The sequence below is a fragment of the Erpetoichthys calabaricus genome, chromosome 9 (genome assembly GCF_900747795.2).
Source record: "Erpetoichthys calabaricus chromosome 9, fErpCal1.3, whole genome shotgun sequence".
Taxonomy (NCBI): Eukaryota; Metazoa; Chordata; class Cladistia; order Polypteriformes; family Polypteridae; genus Erpetoichthys; species Erpetoichthys calabaricus.
In genome coordinates this window covers 92,905,519-92,923,395 of record NC_041402.2, presented here as the reverse complement: position 1 = coordinate 92,923,395, position 17,877 = coordinate 92,905,519, and the positions used below count along the sequence as shown (strand labels likewise).

The 17,877-nt window shown below is 36.1% G+C and overlaps 1 protein-coding gene across 1 annotated transcript in view; it reads left to right on the top strand.

Moving 5' to 3' along the window:
• The window catches only part of usp5 (ubiquitin specific peptidase 5 (isopeptidase T)), a 66,380-nt gene that overhangs the window by 34,102 nt on the left and 14,401 nt on the right, over window positions 1–17,877 (top strand). Inside the window, 3 exon segments of the mRNA XM_028809917.2 lie at window positions 1,313–1,466; window positions 4,807–4,981; window positions 5,076–5,164. Of these exon segments, the coding sequence (XP_028665750.2) occupies window positions 1,313–1,466; window positions 4,807–4,981; window positions 5,076–5,164 (418 nt within the window).

Sequence of the window (17,877 nt, the reverse complement as noted above, 5' to 3'; positions counted from 1 at the left end):
TGTCATTCTCAAATCTTTTGACCACAACTGTAGGATTGTGCTGAACTATTATGTTTTATTAATATTGCTTCTTCCTACCAACCCTCCGCCCCAGGTGATGCCAGTCAAACAAGAAACATAGTATTTCAAAACAACAAGGATATATGCCTTTAAACAGCTAGTTTTCTCTTTCAGAAAATGACTTGTGTTGTAAAGGAAAAAAAAAAAAGTCATTCACCGTGAAGCATCATACACAGAAGACCTCAAACATTTAACTCTTAGATAAAGCTTGAGCATCAAAAGGATAAGGATTCAGAATAACCTTTGTAAGAAAGACATTACCTTTCCCATTGATTTATACCCTGTCGCTTGCCAGAAGGAAGGAAGTTGCTTTTAGTTTTGCAAATACAACTACTCTGTACTTGCACTTGAAATTTAAAGCATTCATTCATTGCACTCTACCACTATTTTGTCATTAAGAAAGTCTTACTGAACTGTCAGGCCAAGAATGAGTAACTAATCCAGTGAGCCTACGAATGTGATTGTTTGTTGTAGCCAGTTCATCCTTTTTTTTGGATATATAGAGCTTTACTTGCGTGCACAGACACAATTATGTAATTTGAGGAGTGTGAGAGTTGTCCCTGAACCTCCTGAATACTACAGTTAAGTCAAAGAGAGAGTAAATATGTTTTATCACAATAATATATACAGTATACGTTACCATAAAGAAATATTACCTTGTGAAAAATAACTTTGACTTCTAATTGCTAAACTTACTCTTTAACAGCTGCTTGTCATTTCTACATTCAGTGTAGATCAGTATGATTTTTGATAAGCATACCGCTAATTCTTATTCTTGCTGTACTATACTGTTTCGGTGGAGTAAATCAAATACAGACGACTTGTATAATGGCTGTCCAGTAATCTTTTTTGTTTCTTTTATGACCCTGTACTAGAGCAGTAATCCTTTTTTTCCCTCAAATCTTTGAAGTTTTAATTGCCAGTTCAGAGGTGGCTGTTACTTTTCAATTCATGTAATAGTGGACTTGCATTTTTTTAGATTTGTCTTTACATCTGAAAAAGTTATTCTTATTGTAGAATTTAATTGTCCCAGATAATGTTAATTTTAGGCAGGCTAAGAGCATCTAAGTCTATTAAATAAAAATAATCTTAAATTGTTTATTTGTTTTTTTTTTCCGTCAGATTAAATTCTGAACATGCTTGGTATTTGAGTTTATTTAAAAAATAAGTCTCCAGATTTTCACACTCTTCAGTGGAAACGTCTTTAATCACTTATGCTACATTAATCATGTCTTTTTGCTCTGTTTTCCAGCGTCACTGTCGTAGTTCAGACAACCCAAGTGCAGCTTTCCGGTTTCTTATAGAAGAACGAATCAGGTGCTTATCATCTGAGAAGGTGAAGTACAGCCAGCGTGTTGATTACATCATGGCATTGCCTGTACCACTTGATCAAGCCACCAACAAGGGTAAGTGTAATTAAAATAAAAAGGGTACTATCCTTGGCAGCACTTCTCATTTGCTAAGCACTGTACTGAATCAGCTGATTGTATACATTGGATGTTGACTGTTAATTGGTAGATAAAGCTTCTTTTTATGCACTTGGTATCTTTACATACGAGTCTTTTGTACGTAAATGGAATACAGTGATATTAGTGTTTTAGTTAAGAAAAGAAACTCTGGATAATATGATAAAAAAGAGTGAAATAAGGTGACTGTATCCATAGTGACTATAAATTGAGTTAGATTCCGCAGTCTGAAATCTGGATGAAATAAAGTCAAAGTGTAGTGTTTTATACGGTGTTTCCCTTATAATAGGAACTTAAACTATTTGCTAATTGTTATACTATAACATCATTGCGTTGGAGTTGTTCAGGAGAATTTTAATTAATATTAATAATAATGTACCTAGTGTACTATATAAATGGTATTGTTTAATCGACAGGAAAATATTTATACTTGCAGTAGTTTTCATTTTAAAGTTTAGGTATAAATAAACAGTACAAGGAAACCATATTACAGAATCTTTGTAAATATTTAATATATAGATCTTCCTCAAACCCAAATACAATATCAAGATGAAACTGTTTGAACAACTCTCACAGAAATTTTGTTATACATTTACATCATGAAGTCATGGAACATTGAATATCACTGTTTAAATAAAGTCTTTTGGTCCTTGGATTCAGAATATGTTACATCATTAAATTCAACAAGTGCAAAATAAGTCTCCCTGCAAATTCTAAATGGTCACTAACATTACAAGTTATATATTTTGTTATATTACTCCATGACAAACTGCTTTAACCCAGTAAATTTGAAGTACTTTTCTAACACAAATTGCTTGTGTCAAATTTTGATACAGCCTTCCTAAGGGATTGACTTTACTTGGCAATTCCAAAAAATGGTATTTATTCTTCCAAAATTGTTTTAAACATGCTTTAGTATTTGGGAGTATTTTTTCTGGCAGATGCCTGATCATCACCCTTTTAGAATTATTTGATACTAAACAGAATTAATGTTTTGCTTCACTGAAGGCAAGTCATCCAGAGGCAGCAAAGCATATTCAAACTATGACACTTGACCACTTGAATAGGATTAATATTTTGGAAAACAATTTTGTTTTCAGCAAATATAATGAGAATCATACAGCTCAAAAACATACATAAACTACCAGAACTTTTACCATTGTTTAGACTCTACAACAAAACTGCTAGTTGTTTCTAGGATTTTTTTTTTATATAATGTCAGTATGCTTAGTATATTTCATAATAAATAAGGCTGTTTTTAGAAGTATTTCTCATAAAATAATGCAGAGTCTTCAGTTTGCAGGTTTGCTGGTATTTATTAAAGTGCTAAATGGTGGTTAAGAAGATCATAGATGTAAAAGGTTATGTATTCCTAGTGCCACACAATTTATATATTTATGTATGTAGTACCTAAGTACTATTATTTTATCAAAAAAAGGCCATATTACCTGTAGAAGAATACATTTAAAACAATTTGATATTGTATGCTCTGTGTGTAACTTCATCATTCCTTGTATGCCATTCTTTGGTATCCTGTTGTGTCTGAACCTCTTTTGCCTGGCACTTCCTTCCTCGAGTCCATTCCTGTAAAGCCTGCTTCTCAGGCTCTGTCATTTCAATGTGACTTGCTTGCAACCTGTCCACTTTTTGACACCCACCAATGATAGAGGGACCCCTATTTCCCATTGTGAAAACATAATTCTACTTCTTGAATACTTTTCGTCTATGAAGGCATCTCTCAATGTGCCTCCTATGCCTTTACTCTTCCTCATTTTTCTCAACCTCTCTTGCCCTGCATTTCCTCTTTTGATCGCATACCAAACCCAAAAAGACCAATCGGAGCAAAGCCAATCTTACAAATCATATTGCTTGGAGGGATCACTACACACACAGTAGTGTTTTATTATATAGTAGATAGACACTTATTACATTAAAACTCCACTTTTTCTAAAAGTAACTGATTCTCTAGACTGGTGTACACATTCTATGCATTAATAATAATAATGGGCTGAGAATAATCAGTTTATTGACAAAAAAAAGCTATTTTACATCTAACATTTTTATCTTCTGTATTCAGCAGTACAATCACAGACATTAGTTTTTAATTTAAAAACATATTTACTCTAAAATGCTAGAAAGAGCACAATACAACATTTTATAGCAATTCTTGAGCAGGGTAGTATAAACAGATATATGATTTCATTTGGTTCCTGGTTGGAAACCATCAACGGTTCAGCTTTTCTTTTTATAAAAGGAAACCAAAAATCCAGAAAAACATTGCATAAAAGTTTTATAAATTGATTTACATGTCATTGAGAGAAATACAGTAAGTATTTGATCCCCTACAACCCAGCCAGAATTCTGGCTCCCACAGATTGGCTGTGTGCCCATGTGGCATACAGATTACAATCAGTCAATCAATCAATCAATTACAGACATTCCTGATATCAGATCATTATGTGTATAAAGCACACCTGTCCACAGAATCAATTTTTTTCCATTCCAACCTCTCCACCACCATGGGCAAGAAGAAATAGCTCTCAAAGGATGTTGGGGACAAGATTGTAAATCTGCACAAGGCTGGAATGGGTTACAAGACCATCAGCAAGAAGCTTGGTGAGAAGGCGACAACTGTTGGTGAGATTATTTGGAAATAGAAGAAATATAAAATAACCATTAGTCACCCTTTGGTCTGGAGCTCCATGCAAGATCTTGCCTCATGGGGTGATGATGATCACAAGAAAGATGAGGGATCAGCCCAAAACTACATGGGAGGAGCTTGTTAATGATTTGAAGGCAGTTGGGACCACAGTCACCAAGAACACCATTAGTAACACACCATGCCATAATGGATTGAAATCTAGCAGCGCCTGAAAGTTCCCCTACTCATGAAAGCACATCAGACCACAGCACTTTCTCCCAAGCCTTCTCTGAATCATTTAGATGTTCACGGGCCTGTACATGTGCCTTTTTGAGCACAAACTGGATTGGATTAATTGATTTTGAAAATGTTACATTATGTTTCTTAATCACTTTCTAACACAGTAGAAACATTTCAGTTTAGATCTTTTCATTTTGAAATCTGAGTGTGCAATGTGTTTACATTTACAAGCAGTAAGCCTAGGCATTTCTGTTTAAATGTTTTATTATTCTGTTGTTATCGTTTGACTGTCTTATAGTAGAGAGAACCTCTCCGTAGAATGCCAGGTAGTATTCCTGATTATAGTAAATAGCATCAGAGTATAAATAATATAGTTAGCTGACTTTATATTATCAATAGATGAGCTGATGGATTATGAAGCCAAAAGGAAGGAGGCAGAGCTAACAAAGTCCGCACTACCAGAACTTGTACGTGCCAAAATACCATTTGATGCTTGTTTAAGCGCCTTTTCAGAACCAGAAACTGTAGAAGATTTCTGGAGTGCTGCTGTACAGGGGAAGTCTGTTGCCAGCAAGTAAGTGTATCTTTTGGTTTATCTTCTTAATGTATTGATTTGCTTTAGTCTAGCCTAGTTTACTTGTAATGCTATTTTGCATTTATTTCAACAGGACAACTCGTTTTGCTTCATTTCCCGATTACCTTGTGATACAGATTAAAAAATTCACATTTGGACAAGACTGGGTGCCTAAGAAATTAGGTAGGTTCTCTATACTTCCAACATGTCCTTTATAAAGATGTAAATGGTTTTAAAGAAGTTTGTGCCTCTCAATAATAGAATGCTTTTTATTTTTTGTGAAATCTGTTAGGGAAAGGGCTTAAGTTAATATTATTGAATAAATACAAATACCATTCTTTTATCTTATTCAATTCCAGGTTTTTCTTCAGTTTAAATACATACTTTTAAAAATAATTTTCTGTGAATGGCTGATTTCAACATGACATAACTTACAATATGTGAAAATGGACTGAATTAGCATAAGCCACCCTAATTCAGGGTATTCATAAGAAATGTTCTTGATTATGTACTTCTGCCTCATGATAACAAGTGACATCAGACATTCTAAATATTAAAATGTGTGCTTCAATTGAAATGTGTAAAGTATAAATATACTTGATGGTAATAGACATTTGTCATTTTCCACCCTCTGAGGCCCATAGAGAGCTAGATCCCTAGTAAAAGCATATTTGTAACAACTGACCTTGAAATAGTCAAAAATGATACCCTATATGCTTAGGTTTGACATTTTTTAACCTTCTGGCTATAAGAGGGCTAGGGCCACTAGTAAAGGACCACATCATATATGTGATCAGCAGCTTTGAAATAGCATAAAACAACACTCCACATGCCTATATTACTGACCCTGATTTATTTATTTGTAGTTTTGTGAAAATGAGCAACTTTGAACACTCATATCCTATTAAGAGGCAAACCCCTCGGGCTGGCTGATGTGGCATGCACATCTTCAAGTCCTTCTAATCACTTCTACTGAAGACCTATTGGTTTACTCTTTATTATAACGATGTAATTTCCTGCCCAAAATGTGGTCCTAAGATGTCCTGAAAATGAGGGTTCTTAGCATCTACAGGGCCAAAAATTGGGGAAAGTTCAATGTATAAGTAGACATCAAGACAAGTTGAATGGTATATCGTATGTTGGGGTTTTCTTATACTAGTGAGTCAGGAGATGCTGCACAAAAAAACTGAAGTGATTTCAAAGCTTTCGTAAGTAATTCTTATGAACATATTAACTTGTTAGTGTAGTCTTAAAATTTCAGTTTGTCATAGCACAGCTATATATTTTAACAGAGACACTCAATCATTCTCTTCTGGACAATCTCATCCAGTCATTCATGCATATCATTCACATGTTAAGCCATTTTAAATCTGTATTATTTATATCTACGCAAGATAAAAATTTAACAAGTACATGTTTCACTGAACTCATTATGGTGTTATCGTGTAATTCCTTGCATTAATTATAGAGAAATGTTCTGAATTCAAGGAATTTTATAATAAACTAGTTATTGTAAACGAATCACAAAGACCATAAAAATGGTTTGAGGTAGCCACCCTGTATACTTGAAATTTAATAAAAGAAGTCAAAATTGTCTTTTCAAACCAAGCTCAATACAGAACTGAAGCAAGTCTAACAAAATTGCATTTATATATGTTCTTGAGAGGAAGTGAGGTCAGGAGTGTCAGGTGGTACTTACTTCTGATGGTCTGCAGAGGAGGAAAGAGAGAAAGTGTTTTCTGTACACGCCAACCCCTGGTCCAACGAATAATTACATTTATTCGAGCCCATAAACTGTCCCCTAACCACATGTGTGTGACAGTGAGCTTCAGTCATAGTGCCATTTGTTAATCGTAGGTATCAGAAGAACTATGTAATTAAGTACTTTTATGTACAGTAATCCCTCCTCCATCACGGGGGTTGCGTTCCAGAGCCACCCACGAAATAAGAAAATCCGCGAAGTAGAAACCATATGTTTATATGGTTATTTTTATATATTTTAAGCCCTTATAAACTCTCCCACACTATTATAAACATTTCACGCACAATTATACAGCATAAACCCTTTGTATTCTCTTAGATATTAGGTAAGATTCGTTGAAATTATGTATGTAAACACAGTTTACATACAGTAAAACCTAAATATTATTTTAAAGATATCGAGCGTCTCCGATATCACATATGTTACAGCCATTACGACAGACAGGCCACCAGCAATAAATACGTACAATGCAAGAAAAATTGTATACAGTAAAATGTGTGTACAGTGACACTAAACTATGTACATGTAATAAGTACTGTACGTAAATAATTAATTATGGTTACTCACCAACAATGACACGACGACTTGTCCGATAACGATGAGTTTAATTTTACTGCTCTACAAAGGATAGCGTTACAGCTCTTCTAAAGGAGCCTCTTCAGGCGACTGTTTAGCACCGCCGTTGTACTACTTCCATCACTCTTCAATCCAAATCCCTAAAGCAGATTCCATCCAGACTACTGCCTTATCACGTCCACGTGCAACTCGTTTTGCACCCTGGTTAAAGGACACTGCGGCCGTAGATCTTATATGCTTTTCCTCCTTTTTAAATAAAAAGAATCGTGGACTCATTGATGCTGTAATGGTGTCCTGCAGCGGTGTAGCTGTTTACTTCCTTCAACATATCCAAAACTTTTACCTTTTCTGCAATCATTTGCATCTTCTGTTGGCGCTTGGACACGGCTCCTGCAGCAGTAGCAGTAACGTGTGTTAATGATGAATGAGTGAGATTAGACTTCCTGGTTAATGCAGCACTCCGTCGCTGTGCCAATCAGAAGCACACAGGAACTTAACCGAAGGCTCTGATTGGGTAGCTTCTCAGCCATCCGCCAATAGCGTCCCTTGTTTGAATTCAAAGGCGTCACTTGTTTGAATTCAAATGGGCAAATCAACTGAGGAAGCACATGTACTGTAGACCGCAGACATCCGCGAAGCAGTGAAAAATCCACGATATATATTCACATATGCTTACATTTAAAATCCGCGATGGAGTGAAGCTGCGAAAGACAAAGCGCGATATAGCGAGGGATCACTGTATACAATTTGTTTGGTTTTTTTTTACTAGGTGCTAATATTAGTTCACTTGAGCTGCTTACTGTTTAACTTCCTACATGCAATAATTGGTGATATTACTGTGAAAGAGATTACAGCAGAACTCTGTTTTAAAGGTTTAGTTGGTAGTAATGTTACAAAGGTAATTTAAAGTTGATTCATTCAGTACTAAAAACTGCAAAAAATCACAACTCTCCAATAGCCTCAAAGTCTAGAATAAATTATGTCTCAGTATGCAGTGGATTTTATTTAATGTCTAACAAAATAAAGTTATTTACTACTTTTACTCACTCAAAACCACTGTTCTCTTCTTATCACACTCTGAAAAAGAGAGTCTCCATCAGCTATAGAAAAAAGTCATGCTTCATTTTGTTCAATTGTGGCTGGGCCCCATCAGTTAATTTGTGTGTGTGTGTGTGTGTGTTTTTTTTTTTTTTTTAAATGACAAAAAGCGCTTAATGCTAACCATTGATTTGTTTTGCGAACTTAATGACAATATGCATATAGACAGCAGTTTTGCCCTTTTCAAAAACACAAGGCTATGCACTAAAAATGCAGTGTAATCAGTAATCACCTTCTCAGATTTTTTTGTCACGTTTCACACCACCACTCCACCAAAATGATTGACAATGCTGTACTTTTTTTTTTTTTTTTTTTTTTTCCCTGTTTGTAATTGTGCACATTTCTTTGAGGGGACACCCCAGCTCCTACACATGCAGAGGGTTGCAGATAAGTTGAAGGGGGTGGCAGGTAATATACTGTGTTAAATACCTTTCTTTTTGGATTAGTTGCCTGAATTTGATACACTCACAGCCACAGTGCCTGACAAGCACTTGCCAAACACATCTTCTTGAAGCTTCACCAAACTTTGCTCCTTTCACTTTGCTTCTGCAGGCAACCTAATTTCTTATAAACCAGCACCTCTCATTTCTACTTGAGGTTGCTGTCGGCGCTGTGGTGAAACAAGGAACACAGTGCATTTGAATGTCCCGCTCGCTAGAGCATTATTAATGACAAATTTCATTTAAATCCGCCAAGGCATTTTGGAGATTTTGAGATATTCAGTTTTTTAGGGGTTAGGGTTACTTTTAAATATTGATATATCAAAGTGCCCTTTCTTACTTTATGTGCACTACCTATGTCTGAAAGTAGCTTCACTCCAGTGCAATTGTGATGTTTACATGGTTTCCAAAGTTTCTTTGCTTAATTTCTCAAATCTGTACATTATTCAGGATTTGTTTCCAAGGCTCTGCAAGCTTGCTGTGTGCAGGAAATCATTATTTGGTAGCATGTAACCTGTACAGTAGTGAGCTTGTCTTTTCACAATTGAAAGTTTAATAAAAGCAAGTATTAAAGCAAACTAACAGGTACTAACGGTACAAAGATTCTCATTTATTATGTGTTAACAGTTTGTGCAGAAGGAAGCAATTTCATGTTCATGAGTAACAAAAATGTCATAAGAAAATCACATTACTTTAAAATTACTCTCTTATTATGTTTTGGAATTGCTCCTAATAACTTTTAACATAGTTTTATAATTAAACTATTTCTTGGAACAGCTGTTTTTTAAAGTTGGACTTGGTCATTAAGTCTTGTGATAGATTACTTTGACACACCTAAAATTTTATATATGGTCTGCTTTGTTTCTGTATTGGAAATTTGACCTACCACCATAAAGGTTTGCCCAACCTCAGCTTAGCGTATCTATGAGCTAAGGACTTGAGTTGTTAAATGACTACAGTAAGTGTACGGTCTCCTGTAGTGGTGCAGACAAGAAATAGTCCACAAACTTCACAAAGAAAATAAGATAAATATTCAAAAAATTGAAAAGTGCGCAAAGTAAAGCCTTAATAGTAGTACTACATAAGAAGAAAATGTAAAAAGGTATCCTATATGAATTTGGTTATTTTCTCCATGCTGCTTGCTTATTTTTGTTATCCTACATGAGTGGTTCAGTGTTTTTGAGGTTTTAGTTTCAAATCACAATATACATTCATTGCAGTGTTCTTTTTCCACATCAATCTCTGACCTTACTAATCAGATGTTACATTTGCTTTCATCAAATTTATTATACTTTAATTATTATACTAATGAACATTACTTTGGTTACAAAATCCTAACAAGTATTACATACTGTTTTTAATATTATTTGAAGTATGCCATTTTAACAGCCGTTGTAACAAGGCTTCTGAATTTCTATGTTCTTCCATTAACATATTTGAGTTCATATCATCGGAGTGGGCTGCTTCATGCACCAAAGCATTGTGAGCTAAGCCAAATGCTTTTCTGACCAATGTGGATATTTTGAAGCACTAATTTATTGTGGAATGAAGTATATGAAGCATCACATTTCATCCCATTTCTACACTAGCCTGGCCTACACTAGTATGGATAATTTAAGATACCGTATATACTCGCGGATAAGTCGGGACTTGATTTTACAGTATGATTTGTGGTGTTTTATAATGTTGGTCGTATAAGTCGAATGCGGAAAACCCGCGCTATTGGTACAAGGGATTATGATGTGCTAACGCCCACCTGAGTGGGTAACCACGGAGCACACTGCCTTTTTTTTTTTCCTTGTGGGTGCTGCAAAGTGCTGTATCAGCGCATGCTCCTAACTTCTCTCTCTCTCTCTCTCTCTCTCTCTATTGTGCCTTCGTGGCCACATGGTAATACCCGAACTATTCTGAAGCAACATTTGCACTGATTTGTGTTTTTTTTTGTATCTCACATCGTCATACACCTTTATCGTAAGAGCATCCCTTATCTACGATGGAGCGTTTGATCAGAAGAAAATGTGTAGCTAGTTTTAAATTAAACATCGTTGAAGTAGCGAAAGAAATTGGTAACTGCGCTGCTGCAACAAAATTCAATGCGTCTGAGAAACTAATGCAAGATTGGAGGAATCAAGAAGATGTTAAAAAAAGTGTCGCATTTTTGAACAGGCGCATAAGTCAGGGTCTGATTTTATGATAGATTTTTGGGTTTCAAGACCCAACTTATAATAAGTGAGTATATACGGTAATTAGAAAATGGCTGGATGATTAAACTGACAAGTGTAGCCATGTCCATTACATTTAGACAATAAATATAAAGCTTCAATTCCCTAATCAAGTCAGTGTATGGTACTCCAATAATAAGCAATTACTTCAAATCTGTGACTTCTGATTGGTCACATTACTGCATTCTCAAAACAAATACAAATGTATTTTTAGTGTGCACTATTTCCACAGTGGGTTAAATGTGACAATAATGAAGGCCTTTCTTACCTTCAAAGAGCAGCATTGTTTTAACTTAATAAAGTTAAACCATAAGAGATTTTTAAATTATAGGTGTGATGCCTGCAATCCCTCTACCATATATTTTTAACCTGAATTGAGTATTTGTCTCTTTCAAACTCTCTTCCTGATGTTTATACATTCCATTAATTTTAATATCTTGTACTAAGAGAACTTGAATGAGAGCCAGGTTAGGCCAACGAGCTTCTAGTTGATGATCCCAGATGTGTAGAGTTCAGAAATACTGCATCAGGTGTACAGTAGATTTATAACAGAAACAAAGTAAATGAAAACATAAAAAATGATGTGAATGGATGAATAAAGACATAATTAATAACATAACATAGAAAAAAATAGCTTTACAGGTGAAAAAAGGCAAAAATGTCAGACTTAAGCCCTATTTGAAGATCCGTAGGTGTGCTGATAATTCACTATTTAAATCACAGTATACCCCATGAAATGTTTTTTTCTTTTTTTAAACATATGTGGACATATCAAGATTTGATCTTCATTTAAACATTATCTGTAGGTAAAGGTGATATAATGTAACAAACCTCGTCCCACATTTAAATTTCCTAGAACAGACAGATAAGGCAAAGTTAGTTATTTGACTCAGTAGTACAAGAAGACCTTTTAGGCTAAAACCAAAGACAGCAATTGATCTGAGGAATCTGATACCAGCTGTAAAGGATGGTAGTGGAAATGTTATGGTTTGTGACTGCTCTTTCTGCATCAGTGCCTGGGCAGTTCACCATCCCATAATCCACTATGAATTTTTCATTGTACCAGAGTGTACTTAAGGATAATGTGAGACTATATGTTACCTTGAGACCTATGAGACCTTGCAACATGACAGTGGCCCTAAACATACCAGTAAATTCACCAATGAATGGCTGAAAAAAAAAAACAACAAATGCATGGTTCTAAAATGGCCAAGTCAAAACTCTGATATAAATCCCATCAAGATGCAGCTGGGTGACTTTAAAACAGGCTGTGCATGCAAGATTCCCCTGAAACATCTCACAGCTGAAAGAATTGTCAGCATGGAGGAATGTGGAAAAACTTTCTCCCAATCAATGTCTGGTATGAGACTGGTAGACAGTTGTAGGAAACCCCTAGTTGAGGTTGCTTCTGCCACAAGGAGCAATATGAACTGTTACGTCACTTCTTTCTCTGGCTATATTTGTCCATTTTTCATTTAACAAATTATTGCAAAGTCAATTTTTTTTTAATTATTACATCACTTTTATCTAAAGAAATGGATGCTGATATGTCCACGTAGGATATTCTTACTTTTCCACTCAAGATCAAAAATGCATTCAAAATTTTAACAGAGAAACTGAAAGAATGTCCTTTGAAGCACAGACCATTTACTTTCCAGTAGTACTTTAGAAAAAGAAAATTAGGAACACTCAAGGGATACGCAAGAAAAACCTGACTGATATTACCAGAAGTAGAAACTGAACAACTTAAGCCATCTATCCAGGTATTTACAAAAGAATGGCTAATGGAATGTTTTGAGCAAAATTAAAAACGGGTTCAGTGTTAAAGAATTTTAAAGAAGAACCAGATGTGCTTTAGACTCTAAGCACAGTAAAGACTAACGCAGGCAGTGGGACTGTTCTAATTTTACTAGTTGTGCTGAAAGAAATGAAAAATTAATAAATATTTAGAAATAACATCTAAGATTTCACTTGGTAGCAAAACCTGATGATTGAAAATGGGTACTGTGACTAAAAGTCACAGAAAAGACTAAACATCCTAGTACTGTAATTCTACGCAAATAAGTGATAATTTCATAAAAGTCTGTGGAATGTATTGTGAGATACAAATTGAAAATCTAGCTGTATAAAATTAATATCCTGAATAATGTAGTAGACAAAAGTTTCTTATCCATATTACTAACCGAGAATGCTAAACCGGATGATGGACGCAGGCACATCCGGCCATGGGCCGTAGCTGCAAAAAGACGTACTGCGCAGGCGCAAAAAGAGTCCATGAGAGGCGGATGAGGAGCCGCGAGAGATGGACAAGACCACAGAAAAAAGGTGTGAGCACAGAAAAAAGACAAAAAAGGAGAAATGACGCGCAAGGAGCACCGAAAAAAGGAAAAGGCACATAAAAAAGGAGTCAAATGCAGGCAAAGCACGAAACACATTGCACACGAAACTAGACCCAAAAAAAAAAAAAAAAAGAGGCTCGCACACAACAGCAAGGCAAACCCCCCCCCCCCGCCCCCCTACAGGCACCGGACAGGACACACACCAAGAGGGGGATTCAACAAGCCCATGGAACACAAAAAAAAGAACACAAAACCACCCCACAGACCCTACAAGCAACGGACGGGACACACACAAACAGGGGGATTCAACAAGACACAGGAACACAAAAAGAAAGAAGACGCTCGCGCAACAACAATCCTCACCCCCCCCCCCCACCCCCCCCACACACACACACACATCCATAAGAAGTGACACCCAAAGCCACATATTCTAAAGTGAACGTCAACACCTTCACACTAGACAGCATAGGTGTCAGCATAGGTGGATCTCCTTACAATAAAGCACTATTAACCGTTCAACTGCAGAAAAGGAAACATATTAACAGTGACTGCGATCCTCCTTATTACTTATCCATATTTCGCATGCTGAGAAAGAAACAAGTCATGAATACACGGTCACGGGTACAAAACGAAAAGGAAAGGATAACAGGAACAAACACACGAACACGAAAGAAACAACAAAATAGACGGCTATGCAGCATAGGTGGATCTCATTACAATAAGGCACTATTAACCGTTCAACCGCAGAAAAGGCTCCATATTAACAGTGAGTGCAATACTCCTTATTACTTATCCATATTTCTAAAAGAAAAAATGTCTCGACTTCAAAAACGCAAAGCTCAACTAAAGCTTCTAACTAACGATGTACCTAAAAGTAAAAACTTTATGAACTGCATTCGATCCTACAATAGTTCATTTGCTTTTGCATCTAACGGAGTAAATATCAGGCCACCAAAAGGCAATGGCCCATACTGCTTTCCCATATGTGCACAAATACTGCATCGCGTTGGAACAGTGCACCCTGAAACAAATCAACAACGCAAATATGCACAAATCTACATCCTAGATGCACATGACGCAAGCTATCAATCAAAGTGCTGCATCGCAACAGTCACGGATTCAAAACGAAACACCTCCCGTCTCAGACATACGTTAACGGCAAGGAAGGCTACAACAGGCTTCTCACACAGCACAGGCAAATCGATTACAGCTCCAAAACAACACGTCCCAAATACTACACATGCAACAACGCGCCTCTCAAACGGCACAAGCAAAATATACACCAGGAAAATTCATTCGGATTAATGAATGTCATTTGCAATCATTGTCATTCAGTTCACTTCCCTGAAGAAACAACTGGCAATACAAGTAATACATTTACACGTTGTTGTCAAAAGGGTCAAATTAGACTGCCTTCTTTACATTCATATACTGAATATCTACAAAAGCTTCTAACTAACGATGTACCTGAAAGTGAAATCTTTATCAACTGCATTAGATCCTACAAATCGGTATCCACTATGAACATTAACGGTGGCACTGCACGTGACATCCGTCTTGAAAAAATGTTAATTATTGATGAATGTACAATGGCATGAAGTCACTTACTCAACACCATTGATAAACTTCTACAAACGTTTATGAATAATAATATTCGATTTGGATGAAAGGTACTTTTATGAGGAGGAGATTTTAGACAGTGCTTAGCTATTCTTCCAGATGCCATGCACTCAGCTATTGTTCAGTGCACCTTAAAATACGCAGACAATTGGCATTGTTTTCAAAAGATGCAGTTAGTAAAAAAGATACGATATCCAGAACCAAATCATAACAATTGCTTATTACAACTGAGAGATGGTACACTCACCAATACAGATGGACTTCGGCCACATATTATTACAATTCCTCAAGCCTTTATCTGCGACAACTTAGTTACAGAGAGATTTGGAACAGCAATCTCATTAGACCAAATGCCCCTTTTAACACAACGCACTATATTAGGTCCAAAAAATATTAATGTGCAAAACATAAATACCCAAGTCATTCCATTACTTCCTGGAGAGACACAACTCTTTCTAAGCTCTGACAAACTTGACTCTGATCACAACAATAACCATCTTCATTGACCTTACAAGTTCTGAGCTGGAATTACCTTTTACACTTGAACGGGGTGTGCAAAGAAATTTTCAAATAAACCTTTACACTGTGCCACACACTTTATTGTTTGCTTTCTATTTGCATCATCTACACCGTCACACTATTCTATATCTCATTCATACATCGCGCTCTTTGTCATTCCCAACACCAGGGGTTGGCGAGCGAAGCGAGCAGGGGGTGGAGCCCCCTAGTTTTAAAGAAGGCAGTCTCTGAGTCCAAATGGCAAAGTAGAAAAATCTTTATTACACAGCAGTGTAACAAAGAGACTTGACCGTGGTGAAAGTGCTTAAACTAGGAAATGCATTGGTTTAACAGCCAGAACGGATTTATGAGAAGAAAATCCTTTTAAGGCAAAGCAATCAGTTCGATTTTTTCAACAGATCAGTAGGACAGGGTGATGTGGATTTAAATTGATATTGCTATTGTTTTGAACAAAAATTATGATATTTGATGTTTTTAAAAACACCTTAAAAATAGAAGATCAGCACCATATATACCAGAGACTCAGGCCCTTTCCATCAGGAGTGAACAATTACAGTCCTGGGGAGGGTGACAGTGGCTGTATTCTTTTTTTTTTTTTTGTTCCAACCCAATTGCTTCATGAGAAGTCCTGTATTGCTTATCATGTGACATTTTTCTGCTTCATTTTAGTTGTCTTGTTTAAGATTTTGAACCCTTGATTGTATATTTTTATCTTAAACAGCTGCATTCACCATTTTTAATTGCTCCATATTAGCCATAAAAAGAATCAAATGACAAAGAAATTAGCAGCACTCAATACATCAATACCCCAGAATGAAAAAGCAAAAACAGAATTTTAAGAATTTTTGCAAATTTATTAAAAGTGTAAATATCATATTGACTAAAGATTTCATTATGACACTTGAAATATGGCTGAGGTGCATCCCATTCTATTGATCATCATTGATGCGTTTTTACAATTTGTTTGGAGTCCACATCTGGTAAATTCAGTTGACTAGATATGATTGGGAAAGGGACATCCCTGTCAATATAAGGTCTTGCTGTTGACATTGTATATCAGAGCAAACACCAAGTTATGAGGTCGAAGTAACTGCCTGCAGCACTTAGAGACAGGACTGTGTAGAGCAGGGGTTGCCAACTCCGATCCTGGAGGACCACCATGGCTGCAGGTTTTCATTCTAACCCTTTTCTTAATGAGTGACCTGTTTTTGCTGCTAATTAACTTCTTTTGAATTAATTTTAATTGACTTGCCCTTGAAGACTCAGACCCCTTAATTGTTTCTTTTTCCTTAATTAGCAGTCAAACTATAATGAGATACAAACTACACCAAAACAACTGGTGTCCATCATACAATATCTGAAAATAAAGAAAGATGAAGGTCTCATGAATGTTGAACTGCACAGGTCCACAAAACATTTTAACAGTGCTCTTAGAAAAAAGAAAATCAACAGTTTTGGAAATGTCTGCTAATGTACCATGAGTGCAGCAACAAGCCACAGAATTAAAGAATAGGTTTAATTAACAACAAGAATTGGCATCTAATTAAGCAACGGGTTGGAGTGAAATTGGTTGGAGTTTTGAGGCCCTGACTCAGTGGGTCTTCTCTTGACTCCCTCACTTCACATTTAATTTCTCTTTGGGTGCCATTTAAGGAAAGGAATGAAGCAATTCAGGGGAACAAATCTTAAAAGAGAAGTCAATTAAAATGAATTCACAAGAAGTTAATTAGCAGCACAAACCGGGCACTCGTTAAAAAAAGGGTCCAGAGTTGGTGACCCCTGGTGTAGAGGCTCAGATCTAGGAAAGGCTAATGTGACAGAAAAAAGTCAATAAATGATAAATACTCAACTCTATAAATATCAATAGATACAAATGTACAAAACAGGGGTCGTCCCCTACTTCACTCGTAGAGGGCCTTTTCTAAATTAGTGACCTGTTTTTGCTGTTAATTAACTTCTTTTGAATTAATTTTAATTGACTTGCTCTTGAAGATTTAGACTCATTGTTTCTTTTTACTTAATTAGCAGCCAAACAACGAGATGCAAAATGAGCCAAAACATGACCAGCAAACTGTCCATCATACCATATCTGAAAATAAAGAAAGATGAAGGTCTCGGGAATGTTGATCTGTTCAGTTCCCCAAAACATTTTAGTAGTGCTCTTAGAAAAGAGAAAATCAACAATTTCAGAAATGTATGCTATTTCACAATGAGAGCAGCAACAAGCCATGGAATTAAAGAACAGGTTTAATTAACAACGCCTGATTAAGCAGCTGGTTGGAGTTTGAAGCTGTGAGTTAGCTAGTCTTCTGTTGGCTCA